Source organism: Atta colombica, unplaced genomic scaffold (genome assembly GCF_001594045.1).
Source record: "Atta colombica isolate Treedump-2 unplaced genomic scaffold, Acol1.0 scaffold153, whole genome shotgun sequence".
NCBI classification, from domain to species: Eukaryota; Metazoa; Arthropoda; class Insecta; order Hymenoptera; family Formicidae; genus Atta; species Atta colombica.
In genome coordinates, this window is record NW_017259243.1 from 2,012,242 (window position 1) to 2,027,580 (window position 15,339).

The 15,339-nt window shown below is 32.1% G+C and overlaps 3 protein-coding genes across 4 annotated transcripts in view; 1 reads left to right on the plus strand and 2 right to left on the minus strand.

Annotated features, from left to right (window-relative positions):
• LOC108685384 overlaps positions 1-288 on the minus strand; it is a 12,629-nt gene extending 12,341 nt beyond the window's left edge. The window contains exon 1 of the mRNA XM_018190143.1: positions 261-288. The gene's annotated coding sequence lies outside the window, so the exon portion shown is untranslated. The remainder of the gene's footprint in view (positions 1-260) is intronic.
• Positions 289-789: 501 nt separating this feature from the next.
• Positions 790-4,914, plus strand: LOC108685528 (translation initiation factor IF-2, mitochondrial). 2 transcript variants are annotated; one of them, XM_018190365.1, is made up of 12 exons: positions 790-885; positions 1,157-1,283; positions 1,411-1,697; positions 1,928-2,088; positions 2,163-2,389; positions 2,459-2,729; positions 2,930-3,186; positions 3,298-3,556; positions 3,700-3,870; positions 3,935-4,075; positions 4,147-4,382; positions 4,847-4,914. In XM_018190365.1, the coding sequence occupies exons 1-11, from the start codon at positions 848-850 to the stop codon at positions 4,317-4,319; spliced, it is 2,112 nt and encodes a 703-aa protein (XP_018045854.1). In that variant the 5' UTR covers positions 790-847; the 3' UTR covers positions 4,320-4,382; positions 4,847-4,914. The 2 variants fall into 2 exon arrangements, with proteins under 2 accessions (XP_018045854.1, XP_018045855.1); XM_018190366.1 differs by having other exon boundaries at positions 817-952.
• LOC108685529 (UPF0676 protein C1494.01) overlaps positions 4,411-15,339 on the minus strand; it is a 19,760-nt gene continuing 8,831 nt past the window's right edge. Inside the window, exons 2-6 of the mRNA XM_018190368.1 lie at positions 10,383-10,498; positions 7,031-7,146; positions 6,147-6,291; positions 5,728-5,910; positions 4,411-5,232 (exon numbers count right to left, since the gene is read on the minus strand). Coding sequence (XP_018045857.1) covers positions 4,885-5,232; positions 5,728-5,910; positions 6,147-6,291; positions 7,031-7,146; positions 10,383-10,498 — 908 coding nt within the window. The 3' untranslated portion in view covers positions 4,411-4,884. The remainder of the gene's footprint in view (positions 5,233-5,727; positions 5,911-6,146; positions 6,292-7,030; positions 7,147-10,382; positions 10,499-15,339) is intronic.

The window sequence follows — 15,339 nt, forward strand, 5'->3', positions numbered from 1 at the left end:
GTCGCTCACACACACAGGCGACACAATCGCATTGGTCGCACAGTGTTACACAGCGATAACAGCGATATAAGCGTGAATGTTGCCGCAATTGGTCGCGGCGACGTGAAAATGGATGCAAAGTGATGTAAACTCAAACAGCTGAAATATATCGTCATTCAAGGAAAGCAATGTCGCACTGGAGAGATCATAATACGTGACGTTGGCGATGAGAGAATTATCAACGATATAATATATGTATTTTTATCACAAATAACACTCACGATCTAATTCTGACTGCCGCGGACTGCGCACGACATCTATCGACGATGAGAAGCAAATTCACATTATGTATTTGGCATGGAGAACAGAGACTAATTAAAACCCATATTCATATGCCCGTATTCATAGTCAGACTTTATACTTAAGGCTTCCGTAAATTTATCTTTAGATGCTCAGCAGCCAATGAAATAATTCGTAGAGTATCTAAAGATAAATTTAAGGAAGTCTTAAATATAAGACCTGATTATGAATACGAGCATAAAGTGTTTTTTCATGCTGACGCTCGACGCTAATTTTCGGCGTCAAAATAAATCATGTAAGAAATTGATAAATATCAAGCATTAATTTTGATCACGTGACCTGTTTTGACGCTGAAAATAAACATCGTAGCGTCAGGTGAAAATTCAGCTTAATGTATCACGCAGTTTTTATAAAAATGTTGGTGGCGCTAGTGTACGGAAGTTTTCGAGCATGAAAAAGACCTAAATGATCGTTCTCAAATTTGTCTAGTCTCTGTTGAGATAAGGAATTACAATCCTTCAATTTTTCAAAGTTGGCTAATCTGATTGTATAATCAGCTGATGTAAACATGGTTACTTCTTTGATCAGAACGTGTATAAAATTTAGGTGATTATTTTTTTTCTGAAGATATTATCACAATGATTAAAGTTGCATCTTCAAGATTTGCTGCATAGTATGTGTATTTCATTACGAGAGCATTATGAGAAATTAAAATATTCTTACGAAAGAAAAAAAACATAACCTTCTACACTGCATAGTTATTAATTTTCTTTACTCTTTAAAAATGTAAAACCGTTACGTAATAACTTGCGTAAATATATGTTATGGTTTAATGGAGAGTATATTTTCTATAATAATTTTATATTACAATTTGCAGTTTACTGAGGCAGCCACTCTGTGATATTATCAAAAGCGATAATGTAGGGAAGTACAACTTTCATTTGTTTCTCACATGTACGCAATGCCGGCATTACCATATAACACCACAATATTTCAAGAACAAGGTATAATTCTAAATTTATAAAATCAAACAAGGTATAATTCTAAATTTACAAAATCACTGAATGCTCTGTATGTAAGCATTTAATTTTTAGATAATATGATATCAAAATTTAAAATCATTTATAACAGATAAATGTTTTCGCTCATCTCAAACCGAAAAAACGTTTGCCAGTCGTGGATGTATGGAACCAAATGACTGTATCAGAACTGGCAGCATCTGCAAAAAGGGATATAAATGATGTCATGGATGCAATTTCTCTTTCTGATTCATTTAAACGTTACAATAGAAATACTATTATAGAGGATCCAAATATATTGTACAATGCTGTGCGGAAACTTGGGGCAAAGTTTAAAGTGATATCTAGATCAGATAACAAAAAGGAAAAGAATACACAGGACTGCAATATTGTTAAAAGGTACTAATAATCAACTATATTATATCCATTTCTATTTTAATGCAGATTAACTTTAATCTCTAAGTTTAACTTACTTTTTAGTTTTTAGTTCTAAAAATTAGAAAAAGATAAAAAGTTGAACCGAGATTAAAGTTAATTTACATTGGTGGGAACAGGCTTTAATTAAATAATATAAGATAAGATCAATAGAATTTGTATTATTTATATTTCATTTATATTTTATTTACTAGACCTCTACCGGATGAATCTGTACTAATAAAACGTCGTCCAGTAGTAACAATTATGGGTCATGTTGATCATGGCAAAACTACATTGCTAGATACATTACGTAACACATCAGTTGTAAAAATGGAATTTGGTGGTATCACTCAACATATTGGAGCTTTCAATGGTAAATAATACGATCTTATTGTATTTATCATTATATACATTATATTAACAAGTTTTCTTTATCCCAATTGATAGTAACGTTGAAAACGGGAGAAACGATTACATTTTTGGATACTCCTGGGCACGCTGCTTTTAATGTTATGCGAATGAGAGGCGCACAAGTAACTGATATTATAATAATAGTGATTGCAGCAGATGATGGCGTGATGGAACAAACCATAGAAAGTATAAATATGGCAAAAGCAGCGAATGTTCCGATTATCGTGGCTATCAACAAAATCGATAAACCAGAAGCCGATATTGTATGCGATTTAACATTCATTTTAATGATCAATAATAGAGCAACATAATTTATATTATATGTATTTTAGATAAGAACGCAAAAGATGCTTGCACAACAAGGTATTCAAGTTGAGGCAATGGGCGGGGACATTCAGAGCGTTAATATATCAGCTTTACACGGAACCAATTTAGATACTTTAATAGAGGCTATAGCATTACAAGCTGAACTCATGGGATTAAAGGGTGATCCAACGGGATTAGTTGAAGCTGTCATAATTGAATGTTTTACCGATCATCAACGTGGCAAATTAGCGACAGCTTTGATTCAACGTGGTACTCTGAGAAAGGGTGCATATCTTGGTAAAAACAAAAAATATTTTGTCTCAAATATGAAAGATAAAGAAAAAGATATAAGCGATTTCTTCAGAAAAATAATTTAGTTCCACAAACCGTGTCCTTGAAAAGTTTTGCATAAATTTGTTTTTTCTCTTGCTTCTAATATGTTTTAAGACAGTTTAGTAATTTTGAAATGTTAATCTAATATTTTCGTTTGATAATAGTGAGCGGCTTAACGTGGGCTAAGGTAAGAGCTATGTTCGACCATTCCGGAAATCCAGTTACGGAAGCTAAATTATCCGATGCGGTGCAGATTATCGGATGGAAGGATTTACTACCTACTGTTGGAGATGAAATATTAGAAGTTGAGAATGAGAAGAAAGCACGCACAATAATGCGATATAGAGAAGCGGAGAAAGCTACACAACTAGCGCAGGAACATAAAATTGCAGCGGACAAAAAGTATGAAGAACATCTGAAAGTAAGTTTTTTTTTATAATATAAAATATAATAAAGAGATCACACTATTGTGTGATCTTGTGTTTATTTCCATGTATTTATCCTGTCTCACTTTATTATTCGATAATTATAGGAATATAAGAAACATCTGGTAAAGAGAAGAGCATTCGGCAGATATGCAAAGCTAACATTTACTAAAAATAAAAGGCCTGATGATGATGGGAAACCTAAACTTAACGTTGTCATAAAAGGTGATGTCGCTGGCTCTGTAGAAGCTATATTAGACGTTTTTAATACCTACGGGAGTGACGACAAATGTGAATTAAATGTCATCCATTATGGCGTTGGATCTGTTACAGAAACAGATTTACAAATGGCAGACATGTTTAATGGTAAGACATACATGATATCGATTAGTATTATTCTCTATAAATCTCAATATCATGAAATATTTATAGTCATCATACATCCTTTTAATTATACTTGATATCGATTAGTATTATTCTCTATAAATCTAAACATGAACTATTTATAGCCATCATATATCCTTTTAATGTTGGCGTAATGAAAAACAAAAACTTGCAACAGGAAGCTAATGAAAAAAAGATATCGATCCGTCCATACAATGTGATATATAAGCTCATTGATGATGTTAAAAAGGAGATAAATTCGAGACTTCCACCGGTTGATGCCGAAGAAGTGATAGGTATGAGAGAGCATCAATCACAATAGTAATCGTATATTTATCTTGATCATTGATTTCCTTACAGGTGAAGCAAATGTATTGCAAGAATTCAAAATCACAGATAAAAAAAAGAACGTAAAGGTTGCGGGTTGTCGATGCACCAAAGGCAATCTCAAGAAAAATGCAATATACCGATTGATGCGTGAACAGGAAGTTCTCTTTACCGGTAAAAGTATACTTGAATGAGAGAAAATCCTAAAAGAGAAATAAAATGAAAATTTATTTTTAATTTTTTAGGAAAATTGGTGTCGATGAGACATATGAAAAATGAAACAGAAACAATCAAGACTGATGTAGAATGTGGTTTAAGATTCGAAGATCCAACATTATCTTTCAAAGCTGGGGACATTTTAATTTGTTTCCAAACGTATCAGAAACCACAAGAAACTGACTGGGATCCTGGATTCTAAATAATTTCAAAGATTGCAAGATTAAATGAAGCAAAACAATACACAATCTCTTCGAGTTATTAGGTACAGGAATGATGGAAATATTTCCGAATTAAGTACAAATTTATTTATTACTGACGGAGAATCGCAATTTTCTTTTACATTCTTTTTACATCTTTCTTTGACATTCAGTTTTGTAATTTCGCTTCGTGAGGATATCTGACTTTTGAACGTAAATCGTGAAATTAAGACAGCCAAGCTATGCCGTTAATCGTCAGAATTACAATTATCCGCGATCTGGTCCTTTGTTCACCTTAAATGGAATGGATATTATGCGTAATACTTTTTAACATTTTTTTTATAGTATATATCAAGCAATATACAGCAAGATATGTTGGTCATACTTTAAAACGTAGCTTATGGTGTATCTTAATTTCACTGCCCATAAAATCAATCTCTTTCGAATTTCCGCGAAATTTTATTTTTGCTCCAACTCAACGAGCGTTAAGACTTATGGTTTCCTAAGACTTATAGCTTCCGGTTTTTAGGTCAGTCTGACAGAATATTCAGGCTCGCATAGAGCGTATTAAGACGCGTAAGTCTCGCGAAAACGACGTTGAAGATGTTGATACGCCGTGAGAACACTTCGTTTCTTTTTCTGAAGGCGGCAAAGAGTTGTTTCTTGATTAGTTATGGTTATCTTTGTATCTAACGGCTCGATAGGAATATTGTCATCTGGGTGTACAAAGAAAGCAATGGAATGACGGCCGCGACCACAGTGTTCTGGCATAACAACACGATGTCTGAGTGCTGGAAGCTGCCCGTTGGTCCAGTGTCCCAATAACTCTCCAGTGTTCACTAATATGGCGCCTGGAAGATGACCCACTCTAGCCCATCTTTCCCCAATTTGAATTTCAAGACCACCCTCGCAATCCTGAAAATATTTTATCATTTTGCATAAATTATAGGATATAATTAATAATAATTTGTAATTAGTAGTGATCTGTACATATAAATATATACTGTACATAATACAATGTTATTTTTATATCGACTTGATATTCTTCAATCGCAATTTGTTTGATATACTATATTTAAATCACTTTTACTTAATGTTTAATAATTCATTATCTTTTAATTCTTGCCTAATGTCTTCTCGATGTATCTAAATATCTTCACGTTTTATTTGATAGTGGTGCTTTTGTTAGAGCCGCTTATCGTGAAACAATTGCGCGTTGTATTACGCGAATGAACCTACCGAGATATCTCTGTCAGTTTCGACAAAATTGTAAAGATACGTAGAATTTATGATACGTTACATGCAGAGCGCGTCGTGAAAAGGATTTTCCAGAAAATTTACAATCTTGTAGCCTTGTAGTGGACGAACTATAAGTTTCAAGCGTGTAATGTAATTCCGCAATCTGCATACCTGCGCCAACAAAGTGAAAGTGCCATAGTCGCAATGGGCGCCGCATCGGGTCAGTCCTTGTACCGGTGTACCGAGTGGCGGATAGTAGAGGAGACGCAGGGTGGATGCGTTGCCAGGGCCGAGTATGTGCGCGTGCTTCGACAACAGGAAGTCGTGGGACTGTTCCAAACCCACAGACAGAGCCTGCGGCAAATCGGGTTTTTCATTCTATATATGGTGGCTAGACAATTCTCATTGAGAGTTACAATTCAAAGATCAAACATAGCAAGATTCTTCTCTCTTATCACGAAAGAATAGATAAAATGATAACAATAAAGCAAAGCTGTTCGCAGAAAGAGATAAAATAATAAATAGAATCTAGGAATTAAATTCATATATGCAAATGAAACGTAATTATTAAATAAGACAGGGATTATTACAGTAAGAAGCATGGTGGCTAGTTGCTTGAAATCACGTGTCAATTCGTCCACTGCTGATCTATATCCAGGAACTTCATCTTCTGGCAGAATTCGTCCACATCCGGTTACGTTAAACGCATGACGAAGCTCCATCTCGTCCGAAAATCTTATCACATAAGAAAATAAATTCAATTTAAAAACTCTGACAGAAAACTTATATGTGACTACCGCAATATACGCAAATTTCATAAATTTTAAAGAATATCCCACATCTACTGAAAAATAATTATCTGAAGTTTAAATATTCACAAATTAAATGTAATTTAGATACATATGAGTTGTGTTTCAAAATTTACTGCCAGTACTGAAAATCTATAGTGCACATAATGTAAACTATATATAAACTATATATATAGATTTTCAGTATTGGCAGTAAATTTTGGAACACAGCCAATTTATGTGTGAACAAAATATATTGCTCATTTGTTATAATAACGATTTGTTACAACGATATAGCTCAAAAAACAAAGTTTTTCAGAAAATGAATTTAAATACTTTAAATTATAAAAATCTTATATTTTGAAATGCAATTTTGAATAACTGATTGTATAAAAATAAAAGTTTTTTTAAAGTATTTTTTTTCTTGATTTCCTTTTTTCAAACAATTGCAAACAACTAAAAACTGATAATTTTTTAGTTCTCTTATCGTAGCAAATGAACGATATATAATAATTATGTAATGATCAATTTTATTAGAAACAGAAATATTTATAGAATATGAACTGAATAATACATGTTGCTTTTCGTTCAAATCGCGATCGGTTAATAAAAGAGAACGTTCATTAAATCGAATTGCAGCAAATTCAATTATAGGAACAATTTAAGAACGCAATTTTCCAACTTACTTCTCCGTGCCTGGTTTAACGTAGCCGTGATTATCCGGCGAAACGCGTTCGTATTTTGCTCGCGTTTCGTCCGGTAATTCGCAAAATGTGTCTAGAACTCTGTAAGCTGCCTTCATCTAAAAAAAATATGGGAATTAAATTTATAACGAAGCTTGGTGGAACAATTATAAGATTTTTCACTTCGACGTCGCCATTAGGTGTGAACGAAACACAATAGAAAGAAAAAAAAATGAATATTTACATAATGATAAGAAGATCCGCTTTCGATGAAAATTATTGCTCTGAATGGAGATTCACGTATCTCCTGTATCTCGACAACTATAATCGCATCTTTCAAATTTCGCGTTACATTGTTAAGAGGCAACATGCGTAATACGGAGAAACGTATTGCGATGATATCTAGATCATTCTGATAACGTCCAACAATAAACAGTTTCGCAAATGGTGAATTGAACATTTTTGACCGATAATTTCACCTAATTAGACAAGAATTCAAACATTTTTGACCGATAATTTCACTTAATTAAACAAGAATTCTAATGCGAAAAAAGAGAAAAACAAGAGCAACAGAGCGCATGGAGGAGTTAATATTTTCGCCAAAAAGATTCGAGCCACATTGCAGTTTGCGATATCGCTCTTACGTAATCACAATATTATATAAACAATCGCTCTTAAAATATAATATGATTGAGAAATTATACACTGACACCCGATTTACACGATTTTTGTTTCAATTTTCCTCGCGAATAATCGCATTTTAAATTCAAATTTAATATTTAAATTACTACTTCAATTAATCGCGATTTTCAACGAAGATTTCTTTCAAGAAATTGCGCATTTTTATAGTTTTTCCTTTGCGGTTTTTAAATATATGCGACATGTCGAAGACCGTATAACCGGCTGCGTTCAGCAGAAAAAGCAGCAACTGTTGTTTACAATTCTTTATATGATGGTTTATACATTTAAATCCAGTGAGAAACTAAGGGCAAGATCATGTCAAAGAATTTTACAGCAGTTGCAAAGTTGCTTTTTCTACTGAATGCATCCATTATTGAATGCGCAAGGTGTCATAACACGCCGCGTTCGCGGCATTTGCGCGATTCCTCGAATGACAAGTAATATCGGGAAGGTAATGTCACGAGGTATCGAAGACCATGCAGTGATTCACGTGGGTCATATGTCATGCGACACGGTTCTCTTAGTCACGGCCGCCACGGACAGTACCTCTACAGAAGATGATCGAGCACGATATTTATGCTGATATTATCGGTGGCGTAATATCACATGTGTCCGTTACGTAATATCAGAAAAGATCGGCGTGATGGAGGAAAAAACCCGAGAATTATCGCTCCTAATTCCGTCGCGGAATAATCGTTGCATGTCGGCGCGCGGTTATCCGCGTGCTATTTCAATAACTGGAAATGGAAACCAATACGTGGAACAAAGTACATCGTCGATTACGACGAGTGTGACTTTGTTCCAACATATTCTACCGCGTATTGTCCATTGTCATCCATCGCTTCACGGTTTGTGATTCGCGAAATCTACAGCAGTCCGCTGTAAAAATGGCCGAAAACGTAACGATTCTTTTTCGCAAATTGCAATTTGATTGTTGAAATTGTGAAATCGTGGCAATCCGATAAATGTTTTTCCCGTAAACTGTGATTTGATTGCGAGATCTGAAACAGTTGGTAAATCTTTTTTTGTGGCTGAACTTTTAGAATTTAAAAATAGGTATGTTTGATATTTGGTGAAAGCGAGAAAAAGAATTCTAGTGCAAGAATAAAAAAAACAGATCTTTAAAAATGATCGAAGACGCGCGAAGATTTTTTTTCACAAATTATAATTCAATCGCGAGATCTATGACGATCAATAAAAAGATTTTAAAGATGCAAAGGTTTCTTTTTACACAAATTGTGTAAAAAGATCTGAGATAATCAGTAAAAATTCAACAATCGAAGATGTTTCTTCACACGATGGTTTTTTTTCATAAACTTCGAAATTTTTGAAGTGTTACAATGCGGAATGGTAAGGCAAAAACAGTAAATCAACTCTATCATATAAGATACAAGCCGATGGTTAATCTCAATAAACATTTCTTTTTTACATATCTAGAAAAAGTATCAAGGAAGACAAGAGGATTCGGGGCTTCTCTAATATTAATTCCGACAATCTTAAACATTAATACCGATCGATAACACGGATAAATTAAAAAATTAAGTCTGTGTTAAACAAAGACCACGCCTGTTGAATTTAATGACTTGTGTCAGATTCATTTGGTATATTTATCTTAAACGATAAGCGATTACTTGACGTTTTAATGAACTTTCTGACTACTGCATATTGACTAGTGCTCGGGATCGAATCGAAATCTCACGAACTTCGTTCAGGCGATACTTTACAAAAGTATCCTTGAAAAACCATCTTATCTTCCTGCGTATTAGCGGCACGTCTGCACGGTTTTTTCAGTGTGTTTTCTTGCGCGTGCACACGCACGAGTAATATTCTTCCAGCCGCGTTACTCATCGACGAACGTTCGCGATTGCAAGTACGTAAGTCGTAGTGCGGATTATCGCACGAAATACTGCAATACGGCCGTATCACCCGCAGTTAAGTTTCCGATAGCAGGCATGAATGCCGGCAAGGCCATTGCGCCACAAGTATTGTATTTATCATGGGCCCTTGAAAACGCAACTGCTACTTGACTTACTCACTGCTCCAAGATATCGAATTCCGAGATAAGCATTCGATAACGAAAAAAAAACAATCTTTAATTTATGTAAATTATGAAACTCTGACATTCCTCTACAAAAGTTCTCTCTCTTAGTTGAGGAGAAGATTATTAACTATTATTGTTAACTAATTATAACGGGAACAATATTATGTACCACGAATTAATATGAACAAAAATAATATTATATTTATAAATAATATTTAGCATCAAAGCTTATTTTTAATTACGCTTTAATTAACTAATTATGGCTAATTATTTAGCCTTATGAATTACAATTAAGATTGACAGTAAAATGCATTTTTATATAATTGTCAGCAAAGTCATCGATTCTAAAAAAGTTCTTAATATATTTTCTCGAATGTCTGTACAAAATGAATAATTAACTTTTTTTTTTTTCGGGTAATTTGGAATTCGACATATTTCAATATTGCAACAAGATCATCAATTATTCAATTCGTTTCAGTTGGTGCTTCAAATTATTTGGTCATGACGGTAAATTGCGACAACGCATGATATTGACTACATTTGCGAGAGGAAATCGGCGCCTGATTAATCAAAGGAAGCCTCGCGATCGCTAATCGTTTTGCAAACGCATCTCTCCCTCTTTTCTCATTATACCTTCCATTCTGGAATGCCGTGGTTAACGAGCAAGGCCAATCCTTTCTCGGACAGCGCCCTTAGCAGTTTCGAGGCCACCAGCTTGACGACTCCCTTCTGAGGGCATCTCTCAGTGCCTGAAATCATAAGAGAATACTCGAGTATAGAGACGAGAAATAAAATCGCACGGAAAGAAAAACTACTGTGCTTATTTGTCATTTGTTTGTTTTAAAATAACTATTTATCTTTATTCATTTTTGGTACATGCGATTTAACTGTATCAATTTTGTACAAAATACAAATAACATATTGAAAAATACAAACTAATTATTAATTATTGTGGATTTTTTTAGTAGATGACATTTAGAAATATAGAATTTCTATGGGAGAAGAATTATGAAATTACTCGAAAGATGAAAAAATATTGTCTAATAAAAATGGTGCATATATTACAGATTAAAATTATTTTTAATAAAAAAATTTTTATTTAATTTTTGTTTAAAAATTATACGGACTTTCCGAACAATCTAATTATGACACGTAATATATTCAGCTTAATACATATAAATATTACACATTTGCTAAATATTTCGCAAAGTATATTTCATATGTATAATATAATAATAAAATATAAAATATATGCAGGGTGTCCGGAAATTCACAAATTAAAATATTATAATAAGAAAATTCTTAAGTAAAATTAAATAAAAAAATTATTTGTAAATTTTTATCTTAAGCAGTAGTTTTTTAAAGTTTAAGTATGGATAAATTATGTTTATCTGTGAGCATTAATAAGTGCTAAAGTGCGCACTTATCAGCGTTCACTACACTACCGCATGCGTCACTTATAGACAAATAATCGTCTAAATGTAATCCATAATTAGTCATACTAGCACCCTTATCTCGACAACTGCTACTTAAAATAGAAATTTACAAATGACCTTTTTATTTAATTTTTTGAGAATTTTTTTCACGTAGTATTAATTGACTCGCAAATTTCTAAACTTACATGTATAGAATATTTTATATATATATATATACACAGTGAGAGCAAATTTTTTATTAAAAAAATTTTATTTGTAGAAAATAAACATTAATTAACAATTTTATACAATGAATATATTCTGTTCTAACATATATAAATGAGCATGTATTTCTGATATTATAAGCTAAATTTCTCGAGTACTTTTTGAGCATTCAAACAATGGAACTTTTAAATTTTGCTTATTTTTCAGATGATGTATTTTCTATAATTAATACACATCTTTTTGTTATATATAATTTTAAGAAACATACAGTCTATTTTATACTTTATGAATAAATTGTTAATAACCCAGCAAGAAATGATCATCAATTAAATGTCGAATCGACGTCAAATTATTGAAATCATCATATTGATATCGATTCGACATCAATTCGATGACTCATTTTTCACTGAATAATATTTAATTTTTAAAAATAAAGTTTTTTTAAAAAAAATTTTTTCTGTACGAATACTTTTTGTACCCACTGTACATATACACATACAGTTTAATATTACAGTATATAAATGTTGAAAGGCTTAGATTTCGCGGATGATTACGCTGAACGCTGATTACGGATTAAGGAAGCGTAGGGATATTAAGTATTAAATTTCTCGACTGTAGCTTCGAAGCGATATGCGATACCGATGCCAATTGCATTGATGATCGATTAGGTCTTTCGCTCAATGAACGTTTATTGACACTGAGATCGATATTGTGATAGCAGAGTAAAAAAAATGAAACTAGACAGGTTCATCTCTTTGTTGCTCTTAAACACGATCACAATTTTATCAAATATTTTATCAAATATTTTACAATATCACGTCGCATTCAAAATCGCTTTTTTATTTATCATAACTTCTTTTACTTAATCAAAAAATAAAATAAAAATATTATTTAAAATATAAAAAAATGATTGACGCATTTCCGTTTGTCGCAACTATTTCGTTATGATTGTCATAATGCATCTAAAGATATGCTAAAAATTATCTGTTTCATTTCATTTCATAAAACAGAATAAGATAAATGAAGTGAAATGTTAATAAAATAATTACATAATTTATGCGTATCGAAATATAAAGTATGACTAATCTGACGTTTATTCGAATTAATGTCGATTCTCTTATGCGTCAGTCGCGACGAAGACGTCGCGAAAGGTGACGTTAACTTTATTTATTGACGTCGATTTTGCCGAGTTAAGTAGTGAAAATAAAAAACGGTTAGCAACAAACCTTGGAAGCTGACGCGAGGTCATGATTCTCGAGAAAGCCATCGTCCCCGAGGCTTGTGTCGTAACGAAATCCGTCCATGAGAGATGAGAGGAGAAACTGTAGATATATATGATCCGCGTGCGTATCGCATTCGTGATTATTACATTTATCCGACTAGTGTTCACTCGATTAACTCTTATTCTCCGGCATATACATTTGGCAATTAAATTTTATTTTCGGTTATACGTTTAATGCTAAAAATGATACTAATTTACGACAAAAAAATTATTTTGAACCGGATAAGGCTTCTTACAAATTTTTGAATGCTGAAAATGCAAAACTTCTTTAATTTAATTCAAGTATATATATTTAAAATATAAATATACGTGATATCAATATATTATTTCTTTGGCAATCTGTGACAGTTATATTTAAGTTGAATCTATAATAAACTATAATACTTTTTGAAACAGCAATTTTTTTCTCAATGTTTTTCTAAAATTTCTTTGTATTTTATACCTTACTTTTTAACTAAATATGTTTATATATATATATTCTTCTACAAATGAAAACCTTGGTATTAATGCCAAATTATAACGCATAATATTTTATGTAATTTTTTTAAGTGACTATACAACATAATTTTCTTATATATAAACTCAAGTAACAAGCTAACGTTATTTATTATTTGACATTAAAATAAAGACGTCGTTACGTCTTTTTCTTTGCTAGCTAAGAATATAAGAAATTAAATGTGATATTAGCAAAAGAAAAAATACTATTTTATAACATGTGTGTAATTGGTCTGCTAAGATTGACTTCAACATGCTAAGATTAACTTCAACACAGTCATCATTAAGAAAAACATTGATTCGATAGGCGATTGTATACTTCAAAAAATTCCTCGACGTGCGATTGACGTCAACAGGACGTAGTACTCTTCCTACTTTGTTCGCTATTTTGGCGGTATGTTGCGACGCAACGATGACGACAAAGTCAGCAGAAGGACTGCTTTCATTTCACTGTTCCTCGGGACATATATCGGGCACAATGCCAAATTCGCCTCGTGCAGAAAATTCAAAAAGCCACTGCCGACAAAGCCGTATTAATATCGCGAAACTATAAAAGAAATGTTAGCTTTTAATAATAATAGAATCCGGATATCTCGATCGAACTGTAGTGACCAGTTTATAGTGATGTTTAATCTTGATCGATCTATAACGTTCACATTTTTTTCTATCACGCTCAGAAAGAAATGTTTCGAAACTAATGTGATGGAATCCAACTCACCACGTGATGGAAATGTATACAGTCGTCGTATTACAATAACAAAAAATGAATTTATTAAAATTGTTTCAATCTATCGAACGAAAAAAATAATAGTAAGTAAGTTCAATGTAGGCAAACTATTTTGTTTTAACACATTTTCTTTATTTTAATATAAACATAAGTTGATATTCATTTTAATTTAGCTCTCGATTTTAAATAATCAATTTTTCTCTGATCAAAAATCAGTATTAATATCAATATCTTGTCTATTTGTTTTCAGCGTTAATAACTTTGAAGAGTAAAATATTACGTAAAAGTGCCTGGAAAAGAAATAGAATAAAAATCACAGTTATTATGTCGATAATTACATTAATTATGTAGGATTAGGAAAACTTTTTTAACAGTGTCACAACAAAATTGTAATAAAAAAATTTGATTTAATTTCAAGGTTAGCATCCAAGATAATTAAAATTCGAAAACGTCTCATTGAAGATGGGCTAAGAATTAATAACAATAATTATAAAAATTAATAACAATACGAAAATACAAACACGATGTTTAACATAAAATACAAGTTTATTTTCCATACAAACGAACATTTCCCACAGTAATCGCATATTCTCCTACGTAGCAGATATAGAAGAGATATATATACATGTAGATATAACTAAAGACAGGGAGCCATTTCTAGGGTGTACATATAATCGGAGAGAAAATATTCGTCTGAGTTTCTCCTGGTAGTGACAGACTCCCCGATACTTTCGCCTAGAGTATAACGATCGGGTATACCGTTACCGGACATCGACTCCGAAGGTGCACGATATGTAGTTTACTGATAAATACGACACTGGATTCATAATTATTATAAATTGTGCATCATTAATATCGTAAATATTGTTGAATATTTGGTATACTGGGTGATCTGAAATTTACAAATTCGGAATACAGAACATACTTTATAAAACAATTTTTTCCTTTAAAAAAATTGCGTCCGATAAGTAGTTTTTATAGGAGAACAGATTAAAATTAATAAATAAGCGCAAAAATTATTTTAGCTAAAACGAAAAATTCTTTCTTGTAATAAAATTACATTCGATAAATAATTTTTGCGTTTACTCATATAACTTTAACCTACTCTCCTGCAAAAACTACTTGTTAGACGGAATTTTGCAAAAGGAAAAGGTTATTTCTTTTATCATAAAGAATCCTGTACTCCGAATTCGTGAATTTCGGATCACCCTGTATATTAGTAAATAATAAAAATTCTTATCTATATTGACAGTTACTACTTTGTATTTCTGAATTTACTGTTTGATTTCACACAAGCTTTATATAAAATGATTTATTTAATATGATATTAACATAAATTTCTAGAACTTCCTTAAAAGCTCTCTCTTTTTCTGTTTCTTTCCATAAAAAAAATTAATTTATTTTTCTGACATTGTAACATCAACCAATATATGTATATATATATAT

What these genes read in the sequence shown, in the direction of transcription:
- LOC108685528 (XM_018190365.1), top strand. Translation starts at nt 848, where the DNA reads ATGGTTACTTCTTTGATCAGAACGTGTATAAAATTTAG. An exon ending in ACATATTGGAGCTTTCAATG is followed by an intron (nt 2,089 to 2,162) that starts GTAAATAATACG and finishes CCCAATTGATAG; the next exon opens with TAACGTTGAAAACGGGAGAA. An exon ending in AGTATGAAGAACATCTGAAA is followed by an intron (nt 3,187 to 3,297) that starts GTAAGTTTTTTT and finishes CGATAATTATAG; the next exon opens with GAATATAAGAAACATCTGGT.